General features: G+C 47.5%; 1 protein-coding gene across 5 annotated transcripts in view; it reads left to right on the top strand.

Annotated features, from left to right (window-relative positions):
- Positions 1–18,660, top strand: part of RAPGEF2 (Rap guanine nucleotide exchange factor 2) — a 245,238-nt gene that overhangs the window by 107,454 nt on the left and 119,124 nt on the right. For all 5 annotated transcript variants that reach the window (XM_070757287.1, XM_070757283.1, XM_070757284.1 and 2 more), the window contains exons 5-6: positions 7,077–7,152; positions 13,752–13,919. In XM_070757287.1, coding sequence (XP_070613388.1) covers positions 7,077–7,152; positions 13,752–13,919 — 244 coding nt within the window. The remainder of the gene's footprint in view (positions 1–7,076; positions 7,153–13,751; positions 13,920–18,660) is intronic.

Below are 18,660 nucleotides of genomic sequence, written 5' to 3'. Positions count from 1 at the left end.
GTTCGCAGCCAGTGCGTTGTGGGACTTGTGTGCCATTGACGGTTGTATTCATGTGGAGCTGTATCTCTCGTTCACTGTTTCTTCGCTCAGTGAGTTATTTACTGGCCATGGCAGATCAATCGGTGCAGGCTGGGGAGGAAGCCAATGTCACCAGGCCCAGTACCCCCAAGGAAAGGGCTCAGAAGTCAAAGCTCTCTCAGGGGTCAGCTGTCAGGGAGGCCGAGAAGTGCATAAAAGCGCTAGAGAAGCAGCTGGAGGCCTCTCAGAGGTCTGTAGGACCCTCTACCTTGTCTGCTCAACCCCTCATTACCATTCCCCCGCCAGCCTCCCCCATGTTCACTCCAGGGGTGGTAGGCTCGGCCTCAGAGAGGGATTGGTCTCCAGAGAGGGTCACCCAATCTCTCCCTTCAACCAGGCCGGAGGCTTGTGGCCTGGGGAGGCAACCAACGTGGCCTGGCACTTTCCAGGCCCCTCAGGCAGCTATGCCACCACAATATGGGCAATCTCCGGCGGCTACTTTCACCCCGACGGCTGCTGGTTTGCGCAATGCACAGGACACTTGGCAGAGCATGCCCCAGGCCCTACAAGACCTCATTTCCAATGTATACACCCAGGGGCTGGCTAATGGGGCCCAGCAACAGCAGCTGCCAGCAGGCCCTGCTCCAGCAACAGCAGCTGCCAGCAGGCCTGCCAGCAGGCCCTGCTCTTCAGAGACCCCTGGATGGCTCCAGCCACTCATTCGATGTTGGGGTCCAGATATGAGGATACCTATTCCAGAGATGACTTTAGCGAGGCAGAGGATGAGCTGTCTCGCGATGAGCAGCCACCGGAACAACCAGCATATACCGGTCTGTTTAAATCCTCCCTCTTCAGGGTTTTACTGAATAAGGCGAAAATGACCATCAACCAGGCTGGAGAAGGAGGTCAAGGGGCGCCTTTGGCACCGGGTCAGCCTACGGGAGGCCTGTTTGTATTCCCCAAACAGGACACTGTTAATGTGCCATCTTCCCACTTGTTCCTGGAAAGAATTCAACGCCCGTGGGAGAGCCATGCGACGGCCCAGGGCCCATCTAACCTGGACAGACTGTTTTATACCCTTGACCAGGCCATGGAGGATCTCCTGGAGCTACCTACGGTGGACAAGCCGGTAACCAGCTTGGTCTCGAATGCCCTGGTCCCTTCGGAGTCTCAGGAGGGATTAAGGGCTGAGGACAAGAGGGCAGACAACGTGACTCGGAGAGCTCATCAAATGGCGGCTTGGGCCGTAAGAGCCGCTTCTGCGGCATCATTTTTCAATAGAGCTACGATACTCTGGATACAAGACATCCAATCCAGAGTTGATCCACAGGACGGGAGGCTTCGTCAGGACCTGAACAAGCTGTTGGCGGCCACAGAATTTTCCGCAGATGCCACTGTTAATGCGGCTAAGTTTGCGTCGAGGGCAATGGCGTCGTCCGTAGCTTCCCGCAGGCTCATTTGGCTGAGGAATTGGCAGGCCGATGTAAAATCCAAGTGGTCCCTGGCCTCTTCACCTTTCAAAGGCAAGAAACTTTTCGGGGAGATCTTGGACGATGTGTTAGTGGAAGATAAGGACAAGAAAAAGGTAATGCCTAGATCCAATAAGAAGCAGGAAAAATGCTTTAATCCTTATCAAAGGAGACAGCCCTTTCGGACTGACTCCGCCTCGACCAGCAATCAGGGGTCGAGGCCCTACTTTCCAGGATCCTTTGGCCAGGGATCTTTTAGATCAGACAGGACCTCGCAGTCTGATTGCAACAGGTCCTTTCAAGGCCGCCGCCCCTTCAGAGGTGCCAACAGGGGATTTAGAAAGACCAAATGACTTTCCAGTGGATATCCCCTTGGGCGGCAAGCTGATACAGTTTGCGGACGTCTGGAACAATACATCCTCGGACACTTGGGCGGCTGCCACGGTATTAGAAGGTCTGAGGATCGAGTTCATTCGCCCTCCACCTTACCGATTTATTGCTTGTCGCACTCCATTGGACATTCACAAGAAAAGGCTTCTGTCCCAGGAGGTGTCGCACCTGTTGGAGATAGGGGCCATCGAGGAGGTCCCTCTACCACAACAGGGTACGGGGTTCTACTCAGCAATCTTCCTGGTCCCGAAGTCCTCAGGAGGAGTCCGTCTCATACTGAACCTTCGGAGATTGAACCTTTATGTCAAGTACAGAAGGTTCAAAATGCATTCTCTCAAGTCTATTCTAGCAGCTATCAGGCAGGGGGACTATATGACATCCATAGACCTAAAGGAGGCCTACCTCCATGTCCCCATTTTCCCACCTCACAGACAGTTTCTACGTTTCAGTCTGGACGGGGCCCATTTCCAGTACAGGGCCATGCCATTCGGGCTTTCATCAGCCCCAAGAACATTCACGAAACTGCTGGATGTCCTCACGGCCAGTCTCAGGCATCAATCGGTACGCCTGATGGCCTACCTAGACGACATCGTGATTTTGTCCAGGACAAGACACCTTGCATATCAGGACTTGCATCTAACGATGCAGATGCTTCAAGATCATGGCTTTACGATCAACTTCGACAAGAGCCACTTAACTCCCACGACCCGCCTTGCTCACCTGGGGACAATCATAGATTCCAGGAGGGGCCTTGTCTTCCTGTCCCAGGAGAGACAGTCCAACATCAGGGAGCTAGTGCGGGAATTGACATCTCAACAATACCCCAGACTCTCCTTCCTATCCAAACTGCTTGGTACACTGGTTTCATGTATCGATATCACTCCATGGGCCAGGTATCACTTACGTCCTCTCCAGTGGTTCCTCTTGCCATTCCAGAGGAGGAAGTCCAGCCACTCTCACCAACGGGTGCATCTCAATGCACAGCTGCGCAGATCCTTGCAGTGGTGGGTGTCCCCGGCACTGGGGAGGGGTTCCCTTTTTCTGGAACGATACCTTCTAACGGTGACGCCAGACGCCAGCTTGACTGGGTGGGGAGCCCATCTGTCCTCACACATGGCCCAGGGCTTATGGGAGCCGTCAGACTTTGGGATGTCAACATCAATTTTCTGGAGTTAAAGGCGGTCTCTTTGGCCCTCCTCAGTTTCACAAACTTAGTGAGGGGTCATCATGTCCTCATTCGGACCGACAGTCTCCACCCGGTCACACATCAACAGACAGGGCGGGACTCGGTCGCGAAGACTGATGAGGGAGTCGGAGTCCCTCCTCAGGTGGGCGGAGGCCAACCTGGCTTCTCTGTCGGCAGAGCACATCTCAGGAGTGGAGAATGTGTGCGCGAACTGGCTGAGCCGGGAGACCTTAGACCCAGGGGAGTGGCAGCTAGATCCCGAAGTTTTTCTGGACATTGGGAGACCAGTGCTAGACCTGTTTGCTACTCAGAGCAACTCTCAACTCCCACGTTTCTTCTCCCGCTTCCCGGACCCAGGAGCGGAGGGGGTGAACGCTCTTCGACTTCAATGGCCACAGGGGCTTCTGTATGCATTCCCACCGATCTCCATCATTCCCAAGGTAATGCGGAAGATTCTGGAGCAAAGGGCGGAGGTGTTGTTGCTGGCTCCTTACTGGCCTCGCCGCATTTGGTTTGCGGATCTGATGCAACTGTCAGTGTCGTCTCACTGGAGAATCCCGGACCAACGGATCTCCCTCGCCCAGGGCTCGATATCACATCCAGAGCCTCAGTGGTGGCAGCTGACCGTGTGGCGATTGAGCGGGAACATCTGAAACGCCACAGTTTGCCAGACGGAGTCATTGATACGATTCAGGCTGCTCGCAGACCTTCGACAAGGAGGATTTATCAAGCGACTTGGGCCTCCTTTTGTAAGTTCTGTGAGGAAAGGGGGGTGGACCCCCATAGGGCCTCCCCTCTCATTGTCTTAAGCTTTCTGCAGACAGGCCTAGAAAAAGGACTAGCACCGAACACGTTGCACCGTCATGTGGCCGCCTTATCCACGATAATAGGAGGAGACAGTTACCGCCCCCTCACCAGACATCCTTGGATCAGGGACTTCCTAAAAGGGGCCGCCAACATCAGGCCACCAACGATACATCGGTTCCCTTCCTGGGGTTTGTCTTTGGTGTTACACGCTTTAACTGGTCCTCCTTTCGAACCGTTTCGCCAGGTACCGCTAAGAATGTTGACTCTCAAGACTGGTGGCTATCACATCTGCCAGGAGGGTCTCTGAGATTGCAGCTTTCTCCACCAGGGAGGACCTGTGCAGGTTTCACCCTGATAGAGTGGTCTTAAGACTTGATCCAGCATTTCTTCCAAAAATCAACTCCACCTTTCACAGGGCACAGGAAATAGTACTTCCAGATTTCTGTGCCCATGGGACTCACCCTTTGGAGCTGAGGTGGCATAAGCTCGATGTGAGACGAGCCCTGAAAATCTATATCCGCAGGACTCAGGAATTCAGGGCGTCAGAGGCTTTGTTTGTGTCCTTTGCAACTAGGTCCTTGGGCACCAAGGTCTCATCTCAGACCATTAGCCGCTGGTTGCGTGAGTGTATTGCAGAGGCCTACAAGACTAAGGGATCCCCAGTACCACAGGGGATAACTGGACATTCTACACACAGTACGGCCACTACAGCGGCCTGGAGGACTCAGGCTTCGCTAGAGGACATTTGTAGGGCGGCCACTTGGGCGGCTCCGTCCACATTTGTCAGACATTATCGGATTGACTCCTTTGCTTCTGCGGAAGCAGCCTTTGGGAGGAGGGTATTGCAGCGGGTGTGTTCCTTTTCAGAGCGCCCGGTCCAGCTTTCTCCCTCCCTTTGATTATATCTTGGGTATACAGTGATCCCCCGGTTATTGCGTCCCCGACCATTGCGAACAGGGTAATTCGCGATTTTTCAACCCGGAAGTCAAAATACCATCTACGCATGCGTGCCCTTTTTTTTCTATGGGCACGCATGCGTAGATGGCAACCGGGAGATCAGCTGCTGGGCGGCTTCCCTGGGTCTTCCCCCTCTTGCTGGCATCAGCGAGGAGTTTCCCCACCGCCCACGCAAACTCCTCGCTGCCGCTCGCCCGCCCTTCGCCTGCCCACGCCGTTCGCTCCCCCTCTTGCTGGCGGGAGGGCGAGAAGCCCTCCCCAGCACCCGCTCGCCCGCCCTTCGCCGCTCGCCCGCCCTTCGCCCTGGCCGCTTCTTCCCAGTGGAGAAATTCCAGCCCCCACCTGGTCCCGCCCGATCCTCCTCCCTGAGGCAGCTCGCCCTCCCATGGCCGCTTCCTCCATCCTCCATCGCAAGCCCTCGCCACCGCAGCCAACGCGCGCTGCGATCTTCAAGCCCGGCTCCTTTCGGCCCAGCATCCCGGGCCAAGCGGCTGCCTTCCGTCACTGAGCCTGGCTGGCCCGGAAGATCGTAGCGCGCGTTGGCTGCAGCGGCGAGCGAAGCCAAGCCGGCAGCAATGTCGCCGCCGCTGCAGCCAACGCGCGCTACGATCTTCCGTGCCAGCCAGGCTCAGTGACGGAAGGCAGCCGCTTGGCCCGGGATGCTGGGCCGAGAGGAGCCGGGCTTGATCCGCTGAGCCTGGCTGGCCCGGAAGATCGTAGCGCACGTTGGCTGCAGCGGCGGTGACATTGCTGCCGGCTTGGCTTCGCTCGCCGCTGCAGCCAACGCGCGCTACGATCTTCCGGGCCAGCCAGGCTCAGCGGATCAAGCCCGGCTCCTCTCGGCCCAGCATCCCGGGCCAAACGGCTGCCTTCCGTCACTGAGCCTGGCTGGCCCGGAAGATCGTAGCGCGCGTTGGCTGCAGCGGCGAGCGAAGCCAAGCAGGCGCGCCGTTCTCCGCTGACTCCTAAAGCGGGGAAGTTCGCCAGGAGTCAGCGGAGAACGGCGCAACTGTTTTAAAACGATCGGAGCTTTCCAATGAGTCCCGAAGACAAACAGCAAACTTCCGCGTTTGTCTTCGGGACTCATTGGAAAGCCGTGCGGGTGTTTTAAAACATCCCCGCCGACATGGGGGGCTTGCTAGCACCCCCCGAAACCCGGGTTGGGGGTTCGGGGGGGTGCTAGCGAGCCCCCCATGTCGGCGGCGACATTTTAAAACAGCCGCGCCGCCCCCCAATCTTCGGCTCCTCGCTAGCGCTGCGGAAGTTTAAAACACCATCTGCACATGCACAGATGGTGTTTTTACTTCCGCAGCACTACTTCGCGAAAACCCGCTCGTTGCGGGGGGTCCTGGAACGGAACCCTCGCAACGAGCGGGGGATCACTGTATCCCATCTTGGACTCTCCTTGCAAGTGCATTGGAGAAGGACCGTTGAACTTACCTGAACGGTCTTCTCGATGCACTGCAAGGAGAGTCCAAACCCGCCCAAATTTGGGACCGGGGCTACTGTTGGAAGGTTGTGTGTGTTTTTATTATCTTTACTAGTTACCTTGAATTGTTCAATAAATTGTGTTAGCTTTACTGCTCCTTCATTTCATTTAGACTGGAGGGCTAAGGGGGCGGTGCCTGCCTAATATTTAAATTAAACTCAGTCCCGACCAATCAGACTGTAGAATTACCCATCTTGGACTCTCCTTGCAGTGCATCGAGAAGACCGTTCAGATAAGTTCAACGGTCCATCTACTTAATTGCTAAAGATAATAGATGAGTAAAGGAAACACTGCGTGCAAAGTTGGTATATTAATGAGAAATAAAGAAGATGTGTTTTTGCAATGAGATCCATTGAGCAATTATTTATTCCAATTATTATCTGTATGAGCCTGAAACCAGAACAGTCCTAAGAAAAACTTGATTAGTTTAAATTAACTGGTCACAAGTCATCTTCTAAAAATATGGTTGTTACCGTGATTATTTAGGAACAGGATTAATAGAAGATCATTGCTATCTGTTCTGCAGTCAACTTTTAGCTCAACCAGAGAATAAAAGGTCTGGGTAGAAGCATAATGATCAGTGGTAACATAATCAATTTAGAATAGTTGAACTCATTATTTGAAATGGCAAATTGTTTGTGCGTGCACACACACACACATTCTCTAGCAATGATATCAACAGTTATATATCATGAATTTATTTAGAAATTTCTTTGATTTTTCATATTTTTTCCCCTTCTAACTGTTTTCTCTCCTTTAGTTTTGGGAAACGCTCTGCAGGAAGCTTCAGACGTGGCTGTGAATGCATTGTTCTAGAACCATCCGAAATGATTGTGGTAGGTATAACTAGATAAGTGGCGGTAAAAGTCAGTTTGCCATATTTATTAATCAGATTTATTTATTAATCAGATTTCTATACTGTCCTTCTTCTGGGACTCAGGGCGGCTCACAGCAATATTGTAGCTATTATTTGCCAAAATACATCCACTAACAGTTGTTCTGCCGGCGTGTGCCACACACCTTTAATTACAGGTTAATTAATCCAAGCAGACACACACACAGAATAGAATGCAAATAAATGTTCTTTATCAACAGAAGAGAAGAAAAAACTCCCTTTTAAACTTCAAAGAGATTTCTGGTACAAACAAGGCACACTTGGAATACAACCAAGAACGATGTCCCATAATAAATCCAATTACTAACCCAGTAACTGGGAATTGGCACACAGCTACTGTTGTCCAAACGCTGATAAACGCTCACAATGAATTTTAGTCCAGAGTCCGGGAATCCTAACAAAGTCTTGAAAACAGCAAGGCACGGTGTTGACAAACTACGATCAGATAATCTTCCACAACAGCTAAGCCAGCACACTGCTATTTTATCAGCAGCTCTAATTACTGGAGCCCCACCCAACCACAGGTGGCCTCTCTTATCTCCTGTAATATGTCTTACGTTGTTCTCTACTGTGCATAGCTCTACGCATGCGTGGGTCTGTCATAAAGACATTATTATCACCCCTGACCTGGATTGATTGATTGACTGATGAATTTTGAACTACTTAAGAACTGATCTTACATTAATTGATCCTAATTTATATTATTGTCTCAGTTTAATTTTATAATTGACCGATTGGCTTTTAAAAACATTTTTAATTAATTAATTATTTTTAATTTTTATATACTTTTTAACTAACTTATTGGGGGGTAATTTTAGTGATGGATATTTGGGATCGGATGGAAGGTATATATGAAATGAATGGAATGGATGATTGGATTAACTTGCGGAATGGATGGGATAGGTCAGACTATGGTATGGATGAGGTAAATGGTAACTGTAATTTATATGATATGAATGAGCGGGGTGGGTGGGATGCTATGTATGGGTACAATGGGGATAGTCTGAATGCAGAATTTAGCCTACCTGGTGGTAGAGGGACAGGAGGGATGGGGGCATCTTTCTCCGGGGTGACAGAAGGCCAGAATGTTCCGGTCCTGCTGGGGAGAGGTAGATATGGCGGGAGTCACGGGGCTAGCCGTTCTGGAGGAAAAAGAGATTGCTGCTTAATAGCAATCCCTTGTTCCAGTTCCGTGAGCTCAACCCAGGGTACTGGTGATGAGTATACTGGTGATGAGTGGCTCCAATCCTCCCCCGCAGGGAGGTGGAACTGATTAGGAGGTTCCGCCCCAGACGCTTGATGGACCCTGAGGGCTTTCAGAAAGTGCTTGGGGTTTTACCAGATTCACTCGTCCACAGCTTGGCAGAGTCTCTTGCTGAGGCCGGGAACAAGACTGCAGCGGAGGCTCTTGATCGAATTGCGCCATTGCGACCTCTCTGTGGCACTAGACCCCGTAGAGCTCTATGGTTCAACGAGGAGCTCCGGGAGTTGAAACACCAGAAGAGACGTCTAGAGAAGCGATGGAGGAAGAGTAAGTCCGAATCTGACCGAGCACTTGTAAGAGCTTTTATTAAGACCTACAAAGTGGCGCTCAAGGCGGCATGATGCGCGTACCATGCTGCCTTGATTGCATCAGCGGAATCCCGCCCGGCCGCTCTGTTTTGGATGACCCGCTCCCTTCTAAATTGGGGGAGTTGTGGAGCCCTTGCAGGGTAGTGCTGAGGAATTTAACTCGTTTTTTGCTGATAAAGCCGCTCGGATCCGGGCGGACCTTGACTTCAATTGTATAGCAGTATCGGCTGACAATGAATCAGTCGAGGTGACCGGGGCTAAACGTCTTTGTCCATCAGTCTGGGAGGAGTTTGACTTGGTGACAACTGATGAAGTGGACAGGGCCTTTGGAGCTGTGATTTCTGCCACCTGTTTACTGGATCCGTGTCCCTCTTGGCTCTTTTCGGCCGGCCGAGAAGTGACACAGAGCTGGGCCCAGGAGATTGTCCATCGTATCCATGGTATCCTTCTGCGCCGGCTGGATTGGCTGGGAGTGGGAGGCACTGTTCTCCAGTGGTTCTCCTCCTACCTCTTTGGTCGGTCGCAGTTGGTGTTAGTGGGGGGTCAGAGGTCGACCTCTATGTCTCTCCCTTGTGGGGTGCCTCAGAGGTCGGTCCTCTCCTCCCTGCTATTCAATATCTACATGAAACCGCTGGGTGAGATCATCCAAGGGCATGGGGTGAGGTATCATCAATATGCCGATGATACCTAGTTATACATCTCCACCCCATGTCCAGTCAATGAAGCAGTGGAAGTGATGTGCCGGTGCCTGGAGGCTGTTGGGGCCTGGATGGGTGTCAACAAACTCAAACTCAACCCAGACAAGACGGAGTGGCTGTGGGTCTTGCCTCCCAAGGACAATTCCATCTGTCCGTCCATCACCCGGGGGGGGGAATTACTGACCCCCTCAGAGAGGGTTCGCAACTTGGGCGTTCTCCTTGATCCACAGCTGACATTGGAGCATCATATTTTGGTTGTGGCGAGGAGGGCGTTTGCCCAGGTTCGCTTGGTGTACCAGTTGCGGCCCTATTTGGACAGGGAGTCATTGCTCACAGTCGCTCATGCCCTCATCACCTTGAGGTTCGATTACTGCAACGCTTTCTACATGGGGCTACCTTTGAAAAGTGTTGGGAAACTTCAGATCGTGCAGAATGCGGCTGCGAGAGCCATCGTGGGGCTTCTCAGATTTGCCCACGTTTCTACAACACTCCGTGGCCTGCATTGGCTGCAGATCAGTTTCCGGTCACAATTCAAAGTGTTGGTTCTTACCTTTAAAGCCCTACATGGCATGGGACCAGAATACCTCCGGAACCGCCTGCTACCGCACGAATGCCAGCGACCGATAAGGTCCCACAGAGTTGGCCTTCTCTGGGTCCCGTCGACTAAACAATGTCGTTTGGCGGGCCCTAGGGGAAGAGCCTTCTCTATGGCGGCCCCGGCCCTCTGGAATCAACTCCCCCCGGAGATTAGAACTGCCCCCATCCTCCTTGTCTTTCGTAAACTACTCAAGACCCACCTATACCGCCAGGCATGGGGGAGTTGAGACACCTCTACCCCAGGCTCTTTATATTTTATGTTTGGTATGTACAGTATGTGTTGTTTGGTTTTTAAATATGGTAGGGTTTTATATGCTTCTCTTTTAATATTAGATTTGTTTTGCTATAATATTGTTTTTTATTATTGTTGTGAGCCGCCCCGAGTCTTCGGAGAGGGGCGGCATACAAATCTAATAAATTATTATTATTATTATTATTATTATTATTATTATTATTATTATTATTATTATTAATTTGGGATTATTTCAGAAAGCCTGCTGCTAAGTCTTATTGAAGCTTTGGTGACTGTGGAATAACAGTGGTAATGGTTTTAGATCACATCATGCCTTAGTGGCCTTTCCACACCCAGGATTCCCGATGTTCTCCATGATACACGATGGAATTAAGGGAACTTAAGTGAAATAAGAGACATCTAGACCATCACTAGAGAAACCAAGGAACGAAGAGAATTTGGACAAGAGCTAGAGTAACTACCATGTTTCCCCAAAAATAAAACAGGGCCTTAAATTTATTTGAACCCCAAAATATGGCATTGGCATTATAGTTGGGGGGGGGTGTTGGGTGGTTGGCTTATTATTTTGTGGGTGCAGTAGGCTGTGAGTATGGGAGTATGGGATTGGATGCTCCATTGCCGCCTCCTCCTCTTCCTGTTCTTGGTGCTGAGCGGCTGGCCTGCCACTGCTTCCTCATGGAACAGGACTCTTTGCAAGGCTTGTTGTGCTATTACATGCACAAACTGAAAGACTGTTGATAGCTTCATACTGGCATACCTGGGGTCACAGACAAAACGACTCTCCCCATGCGCGCCCCTTTTCCCCATCTGTGGTTTTCCCCAGATTTATTAGTTGGGTGTTGTTTGTTTGCGGAGGCAAAGCGGGGTTTGTCTGTTGCTCCAACTGGTGGGTAAAAGTCTTTCTGGCAGTGCTTAGCTGTTTAAATAAATCATTGGGAAGAGAGTGCACGGCTATCTCTCTCTCCCTTTCCCGCTGCCACCCTTTCCTGTCCCCTGGGTGTTGTGTATACTCCTGTTCAGTTTGGGGATTTTGCAGATTCTGATTCGGAAAGTGTTTATGAATTAGTGGCAGGGCCTGATTTAGATGCAGAAGAAGGAGGAGACCAACCACAGGACGTTTCTATGAGTTCAGATTCAAGTGAAGGAGAAACAGATATTTGATGGGTAAATCCTTCTTTCATATGCTTGCAGAGACGAAGGGAGCAAGTGTCAGGGAAGAAATATTAAGGAGAGGAAAGGGTTAATTAATTAAGTAATTAATTTGTTACATCCGGGTGTCAGCGGAAGAGAATGGTGAAGTTCTCAATGTGCTATTAAGAAATATGGAAGTGTCTTTCAGCGGTTCTGAAAGTAAGCTTTGCTTTATGTGCTTTTAATTGCAGTTTTTATTACCCTGGGCTAACGCTGCCTAGCCATAAATCTTAGAATGACTTGTGGAATGCTTTGATGATTTTGATGTTGCCTTGACTACTAAAGACTGAGATAAGAGAGCATGCCAAGATGACACAGTTTGTAACAGAAGGAAGAAAAATAAAGATGATGTTTTGGTTTTACAAATCTCTGAATTTAGCAAGCCTTTATTTCAATTAACAGTGGCCTTAGCCGGAGATAAGAACACTGGCTTTCTTTCCAACTGGAGCATTACGCAACCGTGGTACTTTTGCAGACAATGCGGCCCAGCTTTGGTAAAATTTGTCTCCTGCTCAGAGGAGGACACTGCTGGGTTTGCAATTCTTCCTCTTCACTTCCCCTTCCCCAGAAAAACAACTGATGTATGTCCCTGAGTGTCCCGCGTGCCCTGAAAAGGAGCACCTCCCCTCTCTTTTCTGCTCCTGAGCTGAAGCGGTGCGTCCAGCTCACCGAATCTGGCCTGCCAATTTCTGAACACGTGGTTGCCATTCAGGAGAAGAAGAGAAAGAAGCGCTGCGAGAGAGCCCATTATTCAGGTTATTTTCCCAAGTGGTGGCAGCTCATTCAGAAGCTTTTCTTTACATTAGAATTTCCCCGCAAAGACCAGATGAAAGAGAGTAGTGGCAGAGAGAAGATGCTGGTAAGATGTATATCTTGTGGCCTGCTCCTCTCCATCCCCTGCCTCCCCCAAATTGTGCCTGAATATCTTACCAGCATCTGGCAGGTTTACTGCTTCTCTTTCTTGGCAGGTCTTTATAGGGAAACTCCTTGAAATGTAAAGAAATGAACTTCTCGTGAGTGTGAGAAGTTGTTAACTGCTTGCACTCAGAAAAAGGGTTTTTTTTTACATTACAAGGAATTTCTCTGCAAAGACTTGCCGAGAAAGAGAAATGGTGAGCTGCCTGGTAAAATATTCAGGCACAGTTTGGGGGTAGCAGATAGGGCAGGGGATCTGTGTACATAGTTAGGGAAGGGGGCTTATGGGGGGGGGCTTACTTCAATGCATGTCCTGAAAAGTCCTGTTCGGCTTATTATCAGGACATATCTTATTATAGAAGAAACAAGATAATAATGCCTATCTCATAGCAATAAGGGTGGTGAATACTACCAGAAACTACCTCTCTTTCCTTATTGTGTTTGCTGGTGGCTGTCCAGGTCATTTGGTTCCTCCTTGGAGGAAGCAATACCAAAGTATACCCAAAGGGTTGCTGTGAAGAATATGCTACACGTCTGACAGATAAAACTGGTTGCATTCGCTCTACATTGGATCTTTAGGGCAGAGTCTGTAGAGGTGGTGAGGACTACATCTTGCAAGGTGATCTGGGACAAATGTGAGCCTGTTGAACCTGTGAAAGTTGATTCCATTTGTGAGTTAGATCTGTGCCCCTCCTGGCTAATGAAGGTGTCTCAGGAGGGGATGGATGAGTGGATCTGGCCAATAGTAAACTCCTCCTTGAGAGAGAAAATTATTCTTAAAGAAGTCATGGTGCGCCCCTGCCACAAAGGATCATTTCTCAACCCAGCTAGCCTAGCTAGTTTGTGTCCAACCTCTCCTTTGTAGGGAAGGTGGTGAAAAGTGTGTTTCACGGCAGCTTCAGAGAAGTCTGAACAAAGAAAATTATCTAGAGCCCTTTCAGCTAAGGTTACAGCAGGGCTTAGTACTGAGATGGCATTGATCATGCTTGTGGATAACTTCTGGTGGGAGCCAGGATTGAGGTAACATACTGGCCAAAGACTAGTACAGATAATAAACTCAATAAAATTTAAGGCAGAGTTAAAATACATTTGTAAAACAACCTACATAAAACTATAGGTGATATCCAAGATAGATATGATAATATCTAAAGTTCAGTTGGATTCACTATTTAAAATATTATACATTTTGTAGGTAGTAAACTGTGATTTCATATCCTCAGAATAAAACAAATCTTTGCAAATGCATTGGAGACCATCTGTTAATGTTGCTTAAAATACACTTAAAGTACATTATTACATTTGCTTATTTATTAGGTGGATTACATGGATGAAAATGAAGAGTATTTCCAGCGACAAGCTTCACATAGACAATCTAGAAGGAGATTTAGAAAAATCAACCAAAAAGGAGAAAGACAAACAATTATTGATACTGTTGATGCTTATCCTGTGGGGAAGCCACCCTTACCTAGAGGTTATCATACGGTAAGCTGTTAATAGTTGTATAGTATATATTACAGTGTAAGTATGCGAGTTAGAGCATGAAATTGCTAATCATTAACTTTTTTCTAGTGTGACAAAAGATATTATCAAATCATTATCTGCGTAGACGTTTCCTTTTATAATAAGTAGTTATGTGCAAAATGCATTTTAATATGATGGATATTTCAAGTACATTTTATATCAACTCTGTGTTTGAAGATTCATATCACTGAATTATCATTACCTCATTCCAAAAAACAAATTTGTGGTGTGTTATCTATGTAAGCTCAATTTTACTTTGTCTCTTCTCAACATATTAAACCAGACTGTATATGCTGGTATGCTGACATAATATTACATCATTTAATAAATCTGAACCAAATCTTTATCATCTGAGAGAGCATTGTGTTGCATAATCAGTTTGCAAATGATTTGGATACTCTAGTTGAAGAAGACATATTTTTTTACTTTAAAGTTATAATATTTGACTAACGTTTAAAAAGTGTTTGTATTTTGAATTACCGGAGTCTTATTGTCAGCTTTGCAGGGCTTTGCAGGAGTTCTATAATACAAGACTGATATGATACTGCCATTTTTCATAGCAACATTAATACTAACTAGAATATTTTTGGGGGGTGGGGGTGGTTATTTTTAAATATGCTTGTTATTTTTGTAATCTTGAAATGGTATATTACTAACAAAAATCTATATTTGTCCAAAATGTAATTTTATTTAAGATTTCTACATAAATAATTAGAGAATAAAATTTCCTTGTTCTAGAAAGAGGCTCTGACTTGTCACTCTTGCCTCTGAAAGCCTAATTCGTTCTGACAAATAGATAGACTCAAATACAGAACTATTTTAACTGGGAAAATGGGTTCCTGAGGTGAGAATTACTGTTGAAGAGGTTAAGATTTTCATATAACATAAAATAACATAAAGTAATAGAGTTGGACATATTCACTGTGCATATATTAATTTTAAGACTAACAGTTTGAGTTAGTCCATGGGTAAATTCTATATCATAAATTGCATATGTATTAACTTCTTTTTATCCCCAATTACAATGTTAGGTATTTCATTCTGTACCAATAGATTGATAACTATTTTCACTGTATAAAAGCATGAAAACTCAGACTTGTAAACTACATAAGGAAGAATTAGCTTGGGAAGCCATGACATTTTATGAGAGGAAAAAGTCTTTTAATTTTGTAATTTTGATACAGTGGATTAATCTTCATATAATACAGAAAAGAGAGAATCTTTTGAATTGTTTAGTATACTTCAAGTGCTCTCTCTGATTCTAAAGTATTGGGGAACAACTTTTTCGAGAATGTTTGTTCCTTTATGTGTAGCCAATGTCAGTTTATAATTATTGTCGGCCTGAAATGTTTGCTAGTATCAAAAAACTTTTCTTGATGTTTTATGAATCTGTTGAATACCCCTGATTATTTATTTTGTTTATATAATAGAAAAATTCCCAGGGAAAGGATTGACGTGGTAACTTTCTGTATAATTTTATGAATTCTTATATTTGAACTCAATACCCTAAAGATAGGAATGTTTTTAAAAGTATAAAGCAGAAACATTGAAAAATTTCTTACATTTGTCCAAATATATGATAAGAGAAGACAGAAGTGCACTAAACTCATTGTAAATATAATACTTCATTTCGCAAGTTTCCTTTTTTGTCCTTCATTGTAAAGGCAGAAAATCAGGCTATAAAATAAAATATGATTTGAATGTTTGGTTTCTCAATGCAATTTACTTGATTTTGCACATGCTCAATAAATTATGTTTTAAAGGCTAAAAGAAATAACATATAGAAAGGAAATACAGTGATACCTTGTCTTACAAACCCCTCGTCATACAAACTTTTTGAAATACAAACCTGGGGTTTAAGATTTTTTTGCCTCTTCTTCCAAACTATTTTCACCTTACAAACCCAAGCTGCCGCCACTGGGATACCCCGCCTCCGGACTTCTGTTGCCAGCGAAGCGCCCGTTTTTGCGCTGCTGGGATTTCCCTGAGGCTCCCCTCCATGGGAAACACTACCTCCACACTTCCGTTTTTTTGCGATGCTGCAGGGGAATCCCAGCAGCGCAAAAACGGGCGCTTCGCTGGCAACAGAAGTCTGGAGGTGGGGTTTCCCAACGAGGGGAGCCTCAGCGAAATCGCAGCATCACAAAAACACGGAAGTCCAGATGTGGAGTTTCAAGGACTTCTGTGTTTTTGCGATGCTGCAATCTTGCTGAGGCTCCCCTCGCTGGAAATCCCACCTCCGGACTTCTGTTGCCAGCGAAGCACCCGTTTTTGTGCTGCTGGGATTCCTCTGCTGGGATTCCCCTGCAGCATCACAAAAACATGGAAGTCTGGAGGTGGGGTTTCCCATGGAGGGGAACCTCAGGGAAATCCCAGCAGCGCAAAAACGGGCAGTTTGGCTGGCAAAAGGAGTGAGTTTTGGGCTTGCACGCATTAATCACTTTTCCATTGATTCCTATGGGAAACATTGTTTCGTCTTACAAACTTTTCACCTTACAAACCTCGTCCCGGAACCAATTAAGTTCGTAAGACGAGGTATCACTGTATAGATGAAAATTGACAAATGTTAGCAATGCAGCGATACCTCATCTTACGAACCCCTCCTCATACAAACATTTTGTGATACGAACCCAGTGTTTAAGATTTTTTTGCCTCTTCTTCCAAACTATTTTCACCTTACGAACCTGAGCTGCCGCCGCAGGGATATCCTGAAGCACTGAGATTTCCCTGAGTCTCCCCTCGCTGGGATTCCCTTCACTTTTGCCGGCGCTGCTTTGAATCCCAGCGACAAACTCCCCCCTTCCAAACTGCATGTTGAAGTCTCTTCCCCCCCCCCTAGCTTCAGAGACATTATAATAGCAGGATTTAAGGAAGCAAAGAGAATATCCTGGCAGTGGAAAGGACAGATCCAGGAGGACGGGGGCAATCGTTTGGATGCCGGTGAAGGAGCAAGAGAAAGAAAGGAAGAGGAGAAGGAAGAGGAGAAGGGGAGGAGAAGGAAGAGGAGAAGGGGAGGAGGAGGAGAAGGAAGAGGAGGAAAATAATCCTGTAACCAACCCCTCCATCCCCTCCTAAAGCCCCTTTCTTTCTTCCCCAAACTTTGCCAGCACTGCCCTATGGTTCTCCAGAAGACACAGCCAGGGAAGAGCGATCGCCTTCCCAGCCCTGCACGCCAGCAAATGAGTGAGCGATCTGTGGGGGGACGGGACAGTGGAGGGACTGGAAGAGGGGAGCAGTCGTTTGGATGCCTGTGGAGGAGGAAGAGAAAGAAAGGAGGAGGACGAGGGGGAGGAAGAGGAGAAGGAAGAGGAGGAAAGGAAGAGGAGAAGTAGGAGGAAGAGAGGAGGAAGAGGAGAAAAGAAGGGGGAGGAAAAGGAGAACGAGGCAGCAGGACTGTCAAGAAGGGCAGAAGCCAAAGCAGGGCTGTCAAGGAGGGAGGAAGTCTCTCCCAGCGACCCAGAGAAAAGAATCCCTCTGTTCTGTTGTGGTTGGCTCTGGCCCAGCTTCTGCCCCAAGGAATGTGGAGGGGGATGCAGGGGAAACATCAACATATCATAGGCCTGTTTTATTGCCGACAGAGTCAGGTAGTGCAGTTTCCTCGGATGATGAAGAAGGTGGGGGTGACTTGGAAGAGGGGGGCTTGGCACATAGCCCAGGAAGCCAATCTCCATTATCTTTGGTTGATTTGAATGAGGAAGTGTTTAGACCCATGCAGGCGCAGAATTATGCATAGAAAAGACCAATTGAAGAAATATTACAGGAGATAAGAGAGGCCACCTGTGTTTGGGTGGGGCTCCAGCAATTAGAGCTGCTGATATGAATAGCAGCATGCTAGCTTGGCCATTGTGGAAGATTATCTGATCTATGTTTCTTCAGGACTGTGCCTTGCTGTTTCCGGACTTTCTTTGTTGATTTTTCACAACTTTGAAACCAAAGCAGATCAAAGTGTTGTGTGTCTCACTTCGTGGAAGAAGGAGGGCTGTGACGTTTCTTCACAGCTGTTAGCTAAGTACTTAAGGACTGATTAAGGGGATTGTACAGCCTACAAGGTTGTTTTGGGACGAGTGTTCTTTGCAATACAAAAAGGGTGCTTTGTTTCTTTTGAATTTTGTGATAAAGAACATTGTTTTTGAAATTTCAAGTGTGTGTGTGTGTCTGAAATTTTTACCCTTGAATTTTCGGGAGACTTATACCATAGAGCCCGGCAGAACACCTTCTATCTGGATAGCCTGGAATCAAGGGAGTGTTTTGCATTCTCTGGGTGCTGGGGGAAGGGATAAGTCTGTCCCAGCGCCCAGACAAATGAGAGGCACAGACTCATGGAGCTCAAGAGAGGAGAAAGGTGGGGGGGAAATGAGCAGAGTGGGGTGGACAGAAACGGGAGGCAAAGACTCATGGAGCTCAAGAGAGGAAAAAGGTGTGGAGGGGAAGTAGCACAGTGGGATGGACAAAAACGGGAGGCAAAGACTCATGGAGCTCAAGAGAGGCTTTTTTCGCCTTGCTTTGTTGGGACTGACACCTCTTGCCACCTCTCGCTGTCCTTCCCCCATCTCCGTTCGCCTCAGCTTCATCCGCCCAACGTTTTTTTTTTTAAGCCTTAATGTTTTGGATTTTCCTAATGGGCTTGCACGCATTATTCGCTTTTATATTGATTCCTATGGGAAACATTGTTTCATCTACAAACTTTTCTTCTTACAAATCT

This window comes from Erythrolamprus reginae, chromosome 7 (genome assembly GCF_031021105.1).
Source record: "Erythrolamprus reginae isolate rEryReg1 chromosome 7, rEryReg1.hap1, whole genome shotgun sequence".
NCBI classification, from domain to species: Eukaryota; Metazoa; Chordata; class Lepidosauria; order Squamata; family Dipsadidae; genus Erythrolamprus; species Erythrolamprus reginae.
This window is presented reverse-complemented; position numbering and strand designations above follow the sequence as displayed.